This window comes from Eublepharis macularius, chromosome 1 (genome assembly GCF_028583425.1).
Source record: "Eublepharis macularius isolate TG4126 chromosome 1, MPM_Emac_v1.0, whole genome shotgun sequence".
Lineage (NCBI taxonomy): Eukaryota > Metazoa > Chordata > Lepidosauria > Squamata > Eublepharidae > Eublepharis > Eublepharis macularius.
This window is the reverse complement of record NC_072790.1, coordinates 136094533-136107403: the sequence shown is the minus strand read 5'-3', so window position 1 is coordinate 136107403 and position 12871 is coordinate 136094533. Positions and strand designations below refer to the sequence as shown.

At 46.2% G+C, this 12871-nt stretch overlaps 1 protein-coding gene across 1 annotated transcript in view; it reads right to left on the bottom strand.

Annotated features, from left to right (window-relative positions):
• The window catches only part of SLC22A3 (solute carrier family 22 member 3), a 56107-nt gene that overhangs the window by 35631 nt on the left and 7605 nt on the right, over positions 1–12871 (bottom strand). The window contains exons 2-3 of the mRNA XM_054970169.1: positions 4482–4585; positions 1837–1991 (exon numbers count right to left, since the gene is read on the bottom strand). Of these exons, the coding sequence (XP_054826144.1) occupies positions 1837–1991; positions 4482–4585 (259 nt within the window). The remainder of the gene's footprint in view (positions 1–1836; positions 1992–4481; positions 4586–12871) is intronic.

Here is a 12871-nt window from a genome sequence, read left to right as displayed (position 1 = left end):
GCAGCCCAGTCATGCCAGCTTCGCTGTGCGCGCCTCCGCCCCCAACACATCCTCCGGCGCCCCTCCAGTGCCCTCGCGCCTGAGGCCACTGCCTACCTGGTCTCCATGGGTGCACCGGCCCTGCCTCTCCCACACATGCGTCTGGCTCGCATGCACAATCGTATAATCATACTGCAGTGCTCAGGGAATCATACTGCAGTGCTCAGCAATCAGAGTATCAGTCTAGGATCAACATTGAGAACAGAATGCCATTTCTGATTTTATTTCAATCTATCAATAAGGCCTGCTGTTTGGGAAAATACAATGGGCCCTAGCAGCGCTCCCCCCACCACCTCTCCCTGCAACATCAGTCAAGGGGAAGATTGGGGAAGAGAGCGGGGACTCCTTTCTCGTCCGTCCCCTCGGCCACCACTTGGCTTGTGTGCAGCTCTCCCAAGGCCCCGCAGAGGCAGTGGGGAGCCCGCCCCCGCTGCTGCGGGACCTTGGGAGGGCCTCACTGCTGCACTGAGCCTTCCTGCAGCTGCGCTGGGCCCTTCTGGGCCTCTGGAGGCACCAAGGAGGCAGCAGGGAGGCAAACTGTTTTGCCCCCCATTCGCTTCTTATCTTTGCGTACTGCGCCTCCACGGGGATAAGGAGTGAGTGGTGGGGAACCCGGTTTGCCGGGCACTTCAAAAGGACATGGAATCGCCCGATCACACTGCTCTACTTGTTAAACAGTAGAGAAACGGAGTACTACGCATGCCCAGTTTCTACAGAAGCTGAAAGACAAGACAATGGTAGAGTGCAATCCTGCATGCGCTCAAAAAAAAAGAGGAAAGTTTTGGGGGGGAATGCACCAACGTCATTTCCAATGAGGCACAGATAAAGAACATGTTTGTTTGTTTTTTTGGGACCTTTTTTCAGCACGACAAACACCCACAAAACACGCATGAGGACAATGCATGTGGAAGGTGAGTTCTCAAAGTGGATCAAGAAGATGTGGCTTTGGGACAGGGAAAACCCGAAAAAATTGGAGTGTATGGAAGTAGCCAAGGTGGCTTTCAGGCAGTGCAAATCAGGTGCAGGGCTTGGCAGAGCTGTGGTTCAAGCTTGCTCTTTCTCCTTTCTTCCCTCCTTTGTGCGGATGGGCCCCTTTCTCCCTCTGCAAGTAGGATGGCTGGGGGTGCCTTGTTCAGGGACCCATAGACTTGGACCCCTTGGACTAATTTGCTTGAAACTTGTGAGGGTCTTTAGTGGACAGAGAGCACTAGCTCTTTGGCAATTTTGGTGTCATTTGGTTGAAAAACAGCCACTCCAGTCCCCCCCACCCCTAATTCTCCTCATAGGGAAGACTGGGACCTGAATAATTCTGGAATCCCAGAAAACCCTGAACCCAAATGGTAGCGGGAGACCTGAATACCATTGAATACCGGTATTTATGCCTCTCCTGAAATCCAAATCAGAATTTTTTTCCCCAGGTGCACATCCTTAGACATGGCTTAATCTTTACCTAATTACTCCGTGCATATCAAAAGCCAGCATTACAGCCTTTATAGTTAATAAACTGTAGTGATGGACGCCACAAAAAATATATATAGGTAGCATATTATATTAACACATACTTCTAAAATAGTATATATATATATATATAAATATATATATATTGTCCTTGAATGAACCAGCCCTTGCATGCAATATCCCTCTCCAGTTTTATACTCATCTAACCAAACAGTATTTACAGTGCAGCTCGTGGACACCATACTGAACATTCCTTTAATGTAATCCAATTCTACCAGGCTACTTGCTATCCAGTTTCCCCCGTATGAAGAGGAAGAACTGAGAACACACAGGCCTTACCAATTACAAAGCTTGTCATCCAAGTTCCCTTTCCAAATACACCTTGTAGAAAACGAAATATCATAAATACTATAAAGTTTGGTGCAAAGGCCACTATGAGACCACACAGTCCTGCTCCAAAGCAGGAGAAGAGATAAGTGGAGATTCTGCCATATCTGTCAAGAAAAGGAAAAAAAGAATTGCTTTGAAAATGTGTGAAATTTCCCTTCTACACTGAAAACATTTTAAACAGGTTGTCCAGGGAGCTACCATTCTCAGAGAGTCGTAGCAAGTAATCCAGGGAGCTACCATTATTCAGCATTGTTTGTGTTGGTTCATAGCAATATTTAATTTCTGAGATGTGTGGCCTAGGAACCAGGCTTCTCAGAAAGTTGCACAATGTCCTCCCTAATCCCAGATGAGAAGAGATTGGCTATCATTACTGAGACTTGGTTTGCATGTAAGCCTGTAATTGCATTGTGGTTCCCAGTCTCTATAGCAAATGCATGTTAAATATAGTATGTAGTTAAGGTTGCCAGCTCCAGATTGGGAAATTCCTGAAGTTTTGGGGGGTGGAGCTTGGAGAGGGCAGGGCTTGGGGATAGGCGGAACCTCAGGGGAGCATAATACCATACAGTCCACCCTCCAAAGCAGCTATTTTCTCCTGAGGAACTGATTTCTGTGGCCTGAAGATGCATTGTAATCCAGATCTCCAGCTACCACCTGGAGGTTGGTGACCCTATTTGTAGTTTCAGCCACATGTCCAGAATCATTTTTCATGGCCTCTGTAATAATCTTCCTTTCTCTAAAGGGCAAAACAGGCAAATGTTGCTAGAGAATGCCCATGGCACTCTTTAAGCAAGCACACAGGTTGGATCTGGAATCCCCATCCTGTGTAACAGTCAGACACGGGATGCAGGCTCTCTTCAGTTCCTGTATGCATGGTGACCATTTCAGATCAGGGTTGCAACATACACAAAAACAGTGTTTTATCTTTTCCCCTGCATTATTTTTGCAAACTGAAAGGGTCCCCGGGGGGGGGGTACTATTTAGTTTGCTGGAAACCCATGGGTCAACTAGGACTCCTAGGACCTGTTCACGTGGAAAAACAGTTGTTGTGGAAGGCTAAAGTGAATCAGGCACTACTAGTGTTGCCCTTACACTCCCAGTTGGAAGGGGGGACCTGGCACTTACCAGGGATGACTTCCTCACATGTGCATTGATGTCTGGAAGTGAGATCGCTTAAGTCATACTGATGCTTATCATACATGATGTTACACTTATGGCTCAAACAGGCATGATGCTAGCAGTTCAGTGCACAGAGGGCTCAGCAATTCTTTCTCTAAAAATCAGGAGCATAGAGGCTCAGTTCAGATCAAAACCATGGTGTGAGGACAGACTCCCCACCTCACACTGTTTTCCCAATATGAAAGGGCCCTGGGGAGCTGCTATTTGCCTTGCTGGGGAAAAATAAAGGTACTTGTATTGGTATATGTAAGTTTCTTAGGGTTGCCAGCTTTTGGGGTGGGGAGTAATAAAGCATGATGTTGTGACATCACTTCCAGTTTTGATGTCACTCTAGGGTTTTTGCCATAGAAATGTGTGAATTTCTAGAATGTTATGATGTCACTTCTGGGTTCAAACCAGAACTGACATCACAGCATCATTCCCTAACTTTTGCTCCCTCTGGAGCTAAGAGGCCCAGCAGGGCCTGAAGCCTAGGAGCAGGAGCTTGCTAGCCTCACCTGGAAGAATGGCAACCGTAACGTTTCTGCAGTTGGAAAACAACTCTCTGAGGCCAGTTAGGTGAGTAATTGTGTCCGTCTTCAGTAGAACAGCAGGATTTTTGTCCAGTAGCACTTCAGAGACCAACAATATTTTCATAGTGTAAGCTTTCAAAAGTCAGAACTCCCTTCTTCAGACACAAGTCTGTACACGAAGAAGGGAGTTCTGACTCTTAAATGCTTACACTCTGAAAATCTTATTGGTTTCTAAGGTGTCTCTGAGACCATTTCAGATTGGGAAAACAGCACAAGAGGAAGGCATAATCTACCCCTCATGCCATGATCTCAGTCCAGAAATTGAGTATGTCTGATTTTTAGAGAAAAAATTGCTAGGAAGTTCCTTCACAGATAGGTTTGCCAGGTTTCCTGGCCGGTGGTGGGGGACCTGGCACTTACTTCATGTCTCTTGTGTAAGCTTCTCTTTGCGCGTGTGTGCTCCCACACTTGTGGGATGACATCACTTTCGGGAAGTGATGTCATCATGCTGGCCACAAGTGTGCTCCTGCCCTTTGCATGGGGCTAATTCTGGCCCATTTGAGGCCAAAATTGGTCCCACCGAAGCACAGGAGCATGCTCAAGGCCAGCGCGATGACATCACTTCAGGAACTGACATCATTATCCGCCCCCCCCCCCACAGCATGGACACCACATGTTCCCAGGGTGCCTGCTTGTGGTGGTTGATCTTTGTGAACCGTCTAAAACCTTCCGCTGGTTGCCAGCAATCGGCGAGCAAGAAGGTAAACCGACGGAAGATTGCCCACCACCAGTGGGCACCTGAGATTCCTATTCACAAAACTGCCAGCATCACACATGTTTAAAACCTTATTTGCTGCAGCTAAAAAGAATGATATCCATAGACTGATATTCATAAGCAAACTGTACCTGTCTGCAGCATAGCCTAGGGTGAATGCTCCTATTAGGAATCCCAAATTGAGAATAGACTGTGTCAAATCTACCAGCCAATTCTTGGTGCAAACAAGGTTATACTGTGGAAAGAAGCAAAAGATACAGTAAGATTCTGCAGAACAGACAGATTTTTTACTCAACAATGTAAGCCACACTTTTAAACAATGGCTACAGAGATCTAGCATTTTGATGCAATGTTGATCTTGTTTTGTGGATGACCTTTATCCACAGGCACATTTCAGGCCCCATCTAGTAAAGCAAATCGCTTAAAGCAAGTTGGTAGTCATGCTGGGTTCATGTGCTTAGAGGTATGATCTGTTTGTTGTTTTTTACAGGCTAATAAGAGCTCTATTGTATTTCATTACTTGATAACCTACAGGAAAGCCGAAATATTTGACCTGCCATCATACTGATTCAGTAACTTGTATTTTGCTTCCCCAAGTTCTCCAGTTGACCAAAAATCCATCCACAAGCCTAAAAGCCAATACTTAGGCATCAGAATAATATCACAAATAAAAACATTTAGCTCAGTTTTAAAAACTAATATAACAATTCGCTTTTGTAGCTTATTTTATGAGATAATCCCAGAATCTCTCCTTTGGTGGGAAGAAATACAATTCAGATTTCCAGCCAATGTTTATGCATGGAACCTAAAATTGTACTGCTTCCTGCACAGTCCCATCACAAATGAGTCTTCTCTTATCATTTCAGGACTCCAGATATTTGTCAACTAATAAATCTAGACCAGATTGTAATTTTTATGTACTAGTAGCAAAATTGAAGCTGGTTTTTGGCGAAGTTGTCAGGGTACTTAGCAAAACTGTAGATATATGAATAAGGCAACAAATTAAAGTAGTAATCACATAAATTTGCAGAATAACCATTACCTATTTTTACAGTGTCATAGTCTCCTGCCATGCTGTTGAGAATAAAAAAAAATTAACGGTTGAATCTTCAGTACTTTTAATTTTTTAAAAAAATTAAGGATAGAGATGAAATCTTTCTGAAACAAAGCATAACTAATTAACATGGCATTTTTAGTAATGTGTAAACTAGTAGCATATCTGCATCAGCAGACAGTTCCCAATAGCATAGTCTGTAGTCCCTGTCCCTAACAAGGCATCTCTCTGAGCTATTTCTTATGACACAGCCCAAGAATCTGGGTAGAACCCCTTCCTGAATAATTCAGTTTTGCATAGTTTGTGGAAAGCCAGGAGAGTGGGAGCTTTCCTGACCTCCTCAGGCAGGCCATTCCATAAGGTGGGGGCTACTACAGAGAAAGTATATGGGCAGCTGTTGATTTCGCCCAGTTGCAGGGTGGTATCTGCAGAAGGTGCTGTTCAGATTAGTGAAGTTGTTGAGGCAGAATATAAGGGGAGAAGCAGGTGCACAGACATAAGGCTCATGCAGTTCCTTCCAGCCTCCCAGGGTCATGGGTAGACATGGGCACGAACAGGAAAAAAAACCCGAACAGGCTGTTCATTGCTGACGACGAACACAAACAACCGAATGGAAACGAACATGTCCTGTTAATGAACATGTTCGGTGTTCGTTGTTCGTCAGCACCAGAGCAGCCCCCTTAGCACTTAGAGAGCCCATACTCACAGGGAATGTGCAGCAGGCTCTCCTCCAGCCATCACCCAAGTTTGGTCAAGATTGCAGTATGGATCTCGGAATTATACATTCCCAAATTCGACGCCCCCAGGAAACTCCAATTCAATACAAATGGAGCCACCCTCCCCAGTTCACTTTGGCCCCGTGCAGTGGACCTGAAGGCGGGCCGCCTCCCCTGTAGGTGGCAGGCAGTCTGGCCACTGGCCGGCGGCACCCCCCATGTGCCTGCCCACCAGTCCTCCCCAAGGCTACTTTCCGCCAAGGCAGTAAGCCTGCAGCCACCGCATAACCAAATGACCCAGCAACAGTCTGCAAAGAAAACCCTCCAGCAAGACATGATGGCGTGCGCGGAGGCCTTGCACACACAAACACACACCCTGGTGTGTCAGAGACACCAACACACGTCCACCAGATGAGGACATTATGGCATTGGAGCCAATGCTCTTGTCCACACTGCGTGTGGTGCAGAGGCTGTCACTGCACAAACACACCAGCTAGACATGGAGCATTGGATGTTTAGGTGCATAGGATAAATAGGTTTCTTAATATACAGGTGCATAGCTGTATGGGATAGGTGTATAGGATAGAAGGATGCATGGATACATGGAATACCTGTATTGGATTGACAGAAGAGACAGATACCGTGTTCAGGGATATTGGGGAGACAAGTGGATCGCATTACTATCTGCGTTATCCTGTCATTGGAAAGTTGGAAGGGAAGAACCAAGGGTGGGAGGTGGGACCCGCCCTTAACGTGTAGAAGCAGAGGCTCATGTGCTGGCCATCGAGGCGGTGGAGGATGCCCACCCCCCTTCATGGGGGAGGCATCATTTCCTCTAGGAAAGGGGATTGTGGGCAGACAGGTAGGTGCCCACATGTGCAGCTGTAGGCTGCACCCCCGCAGCCTGTCTGTTCAGGACAGACAGGAACTGCTTCAGAGCTGCCCCTCGTGGCCAAAACAAGCAGCACCAGGCAGCACCAACCTTCCTGCCTTGATGGAAAGGGCTGGATGTGCAGGACAGGAGAGGTTGGGAAGGGTCAGAGGATAGGGGGAATCCTTGCAGGGCAATCATCTCCATCACCACATGAACACCCGCCTCCTGAACCCTTGACCTCACCCTTTTCAACGGCACTATCCCCTACCCCGATGGAACAACCTCCCCAAGGGCAGCCTGCCTGACCGTTCCGCTCCCACCGGCAGCACCCTCGAGGCAAGGCTTCTTGCTTGGGATGGATTCCAGTGACCCTCCCACTGATCCCTGCTCAGAGGAGCTGGTGTAGCCCTCTGTCTCTCCACCACCCGATGCTTTGGTGGCTGAGGACAGAGACCACAGGCTCGGGTGGTGTGTCTTCAGGTGCTTGGTCAGGACCGTTGATGACAGGTGCTTCGGGTCATTGCCCCTGCGCACCAGGCCATCATAGAGACAGCACCACACCACACGGGGGTCATTTGGAAGGGCCTGGAAGGGCCTCCATGCAGCCAATTTGAACCATAGCCCTCTAACTCTTCCGGGGGAGAGAGGACAAAGGGTTACTGGCTGCGCTGCAGAGCTGGCAACGGAAGATGGAGTGAGGGGTGGACAGCAGGCAGGGACAGCACCAGGAGTTTGGGATGGGGACAAGATGGCTGTTTCATCGAACCCCAACCATTTCTCCATGGATCCCTCAGCCTCCTCCTCCTCAAACATTTTAAAGAGTTCCTCTTCCCCCGGCGGAAAGAGCTCTTTGGCCTCCTCCATAGCCCCCACAGGTGATTTTTGGGGAGCAGGAGTCTCTGCTGCCACAGAGCCCTGCCCAGTACTGCTTCCTGCGTGGCAACCAGGACAATCTTTGCACTTCCCCCCACGACCACCCTTTGCCCCCACCCAAAGCCTCATTGTGCCAGCAAACAAGGAGGAGGAAAGAAAAGGGGACAACACTGTGAGCCCTCAGCCAAGGTGCCCACTGAGCTTGGCCCCAGGGCCTGGCAGCAGCCCTGGAACCACAGGGAGGGGCTCGTGCCCTAGCCCAGCACTCCCAGAAGCCTGATCAGATCAGGCACTGATAATAATGTGAGCCCTCAGCTGAAGTGCCCACAGAGCTTGGTTCCAGGGCCTGGCAGCAGCCCTGAAACAAGAGGGAGAGGGGTAGAGCCCTAGCCCAGCACTCCCAGAGACCTGACCAGATCAGGTACTGATAATAATGTGAGCCCTCAACCAAGGTGCCCACAGAGCTTGGCCCCAGGGCCTGGCAGCAGCCCTGGAACCAGAAGGAGGGGTAGAGCCCTAGCCCAGCACTCCCAGAGACTTGACCAGATCAGGTACTGATAATAATGTGAGCCCTCAACCAAGGTGCCCACAGAGCTTGGCCCCAGGGCCTGGCAGCAGCCCTGGAACCAGAAGGAGGGGTAGAGCCCTAGCCCAGCACTCCCAGAGACCTGACCAGATCAGGCACTGATAATAATGTGAGCCCTCAGCCGCGGTGCCCACTGAGCTTGGCCCTAGGGCCTGGCAGCAGCCCTGGAACCAGAGGGGATAGATCCCTACCCACCCACCACACACAGAAAAAACCCAGCTCCAATGCACTCTCCCTCTCTCTCCCCCAAAAGGCTATCAACAGTTCTGTCCCACTCCACTGCTTGCTGAAACTGAAAGCCAGAACTGGGAGTGCAGTGCCCTTTTATAAGCAGAGGTCTCATGGAGAAACACTGGAGGTCTGTGGTTGGCAGTCAGAACTGCCTAACAGGGTTTGCAGGGATGAAATTGGAGTTCCCACGACCACAGAACACCCCCTCCTCCCTTCCTCCCCCTAGTGTCTGCTCCCACGTTACCAACTGTTACCAATTTGCAGCTCCACACTTGGAAGGAAGACCTGCCCATCAAACTAAGTTGGGTTTTGATTGGGGTGTCCGGGGTGACAGGGAGTGCAGACAGAGTTCAATTGATTGAAGGCGCCTGAGTGTCTGGCTTCCCAAACAGCGGCTGAACGCAACGAACACTTGTGACGACCACCTGTTAGGCTGGAATGGCGCCTCATAAACGGCCCATTCGCGAATAGCCAAGCGGCCCGTTCATGGGTTTTTTCCATTCGTAATGCTGTTCGTGCCCTTGTCTAGTCATGGGACTTCTGTGGTTTCATAATCACATATGTTGGAGGGTTGCTGTGGGGAGAGTTGCAAAATCACCCTTCCTACTGCACCCATCACTGGAGCATCCCATCAATAGAGACGGCAATTTCATACCTTTTCCCCATCCTGATGCAGCTCCTCTACTCATGTGGCTATAAATCCATTCAAGTTCTGCAACCATAGGAATCTCTTGTCTGGAAGTCAGAAGGAGCTACTGGGGGGATGGGAACGTGGCAAAGATCCACAATTCTTTTTTTTAAAAGAATTTTTATTGGATGGGTCATTATATCAATTCACACATACAACACATTATTTTATCTCCCCCATATAGTAATATCCCCTCCCCCCCTTTTCCGTTGACTTCCGACAGTTTTCCATTCACTTCATCTAATTAACTTTACTACCTCTTAATATATAATCCTTAACCATCCTAAATCCTATATAACATAGTTATCCAATAACATATAATATAATCTAACAATATGTATCATATATTTAATACTATATAATATCCAGTATATTCTAGCAATGAATCATATATTCTATTACTCAACATATACACTCTCTATAATAACATACTCTATAATAGTATAACCTATAATATTCCATATCCAAAATAGTATATATCTACTATACCATATCTATAACAATCAAAATTATTGTTATTTTCAGTATTACTTTAAGATATATTGTCTAATTTTTTTCCTCTTATAACTTAAATTAGCCGTTTACTATATAGTGTCCTACATTATACCATAGTCTGGTGTATACCCTATAAATCTTGTCTTATTATGACCTAGTGTATTATAGCAAAATACATCGCTATAGCCTGGTATATTATCACAAACTATATTATCCTTTTCCAATATAATGTTAAAATTTCTATCTCTATATTCAGTTAAAGTAACAGAGCGCCATCATCCCCTTAAAAAGTATCCAAAGACCACACATTTCCTTTAATGTCCCACTTTTTCCCCATATAATTCTTAAATTTCTCCCAGCTTCTTATATATTCTTCCGCAACTTCTTCTCGTAATTTCCTCGTAAATTTGTCCATTTCTGCCAAATTCAATGTTTTCAAGATCCAATCTTCCACTGATGGTATCTCCTTTGTCTTCCACAACTGAGCATATAGTATCCTAGCCGCCGTAATCATATAAAACACCATTATCCTGTCCATTTTATCAAATTCTTCAAGGTTCATACATAACAATAACAATTCTGGGTTCTTAACAACATTTTTCTGTAATGTATCTGACATAGCGTCTACTATTTCCCCCCAGAACTGTTTAGCTTTTTCACACGTCCACCACATATGGTAAAAAGAACCTTCATGTTTCCCACATTTCCAACATTTATCTGACATCTGACTGTTTCCCTTAGCTAACTTTTTTGGCGTAAGATACCATCTATAAATCATTTTATAAACATTTTCTCTTATCGTGGTACATGTTGATATCTTTATAGTATTCTTCCACAATTTCTCCCAAGCTTCCATCAATATATCCTTATTACAATTTATTGCCCATTTTACCATTTGAACCTTTACTATCTCGTCTTCTGTAAACCATTTCAACAAAACTGTGTACATTTTAGATACCAATTCCCCCCCGCCCCTTGAAGTAAACACATTTCTGTTAATGGTAGTTAGGCTTCAATTCTAAGATCAAACTAGACATGCAGGTTTTTAAAGAGTTGGGTCTCTGAGACCCAACTCAGTTTCTCCGCACCTGCTAAAAAGTAAAGGATAGCTCAAACAGCCTCAGAACACCACTGCGAAGGAAGAAAAGCCTCCTGTTTCCCCACCCCCAACCATTTCCCCGTGTCAACATAGAATAGGGGAAGGGTATTTCCTTGTTTTTACTGCACAGAATACTCCACGTGGAGCAGTAAAAACAGACACAGCCCTCCCCTACTCGATATTTTGGAAAATGGCTTCAGGGGGTAGGCAGGAGCCCTTCCTCCCCCCGCGGTGGCATTCTGAGGCTGTTTGGGCTATTCTTTATTTTTTAGCAGCCATTCCCCACAGTTGTGTGGCTGTGGGTAACCTGAGCTGGGTCTGGGAAATCTGGACCCACCGCTTTAAAACCTGCACATCTTGTTTGATTCTGTTAGGATCCAACCCGAAGATTCTGCAAGTCGCTTAACAGAGCTCATCTAGGCACTGAGTACAGAATATTCAGTCAATCACAACCATGCTAACATGGTTTGAAATATTCTATGATTTTAATAGAAATTAGGTGCCATCAGTAAATTACTGCAAGTACTAACACTTTAGATTTATCCCAGTCATTTTAAAAAGGAGGTTTAAACGAATTCTGCTTTTAGGATGCAGGTGTAATAAATACTGACCAATAACCTGACACCGTTGGGAACCTTCTCTGGCCACATGTAAGACTGTGAACATAAACTCATTTTCCCTGTGGTAATGGTTTATAAAGTGTTCCACCAGAGGTGCCTCCATCACCCTGTTCCTAATACAGGACTGGTGTTCTAGTACCCAAACTCTGATGGGGCCGGTGGTATTCCCTACATGGAATTTATTGTACCCACAAACAATTAAATAGACGATGCCTGCAGTCTGGTATGTTGAGAAATTATATATGAGTGAATATGTTGCCCAACAAAGATAATGGGCAAGCCCAGCAATGCCCACAAGGAAAATGTCCGAGTGGTAAAGTCGATGCCTCATGTCCTTCTTTGAAACCTGAGTGTATAATCAGGTCCCTAAGAGTGTGGGTACTTTAAATCTGACAACAGGTAGGATCTCACATCTCTGTATCACCTTCACTAAGTGCCAGTGCTTGTTCACAAATGCCATTTCCTCTCCTTGACACCTCTCTTTTGGAAACTGACAACTGGGGATAAATAGTATGTTGTTCTAGCCTTTTGGTGTCATCATGAAAAACAGAAACCTGTGAGATGAGGCCTATGAGAGATGCATGACAAGAAAGCCACCTAGCCATGGCCAACTAGGGAAGAGGCTGGATTTTAGGGGAGTGAACTCCTCCTCCCTCCCTTGGGAATAGAGGATACAAAAAGCCTTGGCAGCCATTTAGCTGGATAGCTCTGGCGAGTACCTAGAATGGCAGACATAGGGTCAGATATGCCAGGCTTGCTTCCCCCTAGACATTGGGATGCCTACCTCAAGCAGGAGATGAATAAGGTACATTGTGATAATCCTTGAAGTGACAGACAACAGCAACATTTTTTGTTTTGTGTAGCTGCAAACCTTTTGTACAAAATCTATTTCCCCTAACTTGTGTGCTCTTTATATTCTGTAGTCTTTAGTAGCTCAATAAAGACCATTCTTGGCTAAATAAAGTTGTGTCAGTTCTCATTCATGTGTCTGCTGCCTGGTCACATACCAGAACCCTGTCCACACTCAGTGGCTAAATATCTTCCCCAATAGCTGGTAGGTGGAAATCTTGTTTAATTGGGGGGGGGGGTTACCTAGGAGAAACTGGGGGATCAAAGGGAGAGAAGTACACAGAACCCACCCACCCTGGATCCGTAACAGCAGGTATTTTAAGTACCAGAACTTTAGGTCTGTACATACAGTGAGAAACATCCCATACTCACAAAACAGTGATTGCCAGCCCATAAAAAATATGCATTTACTCTCATATAAGCACCAGCATAAGTG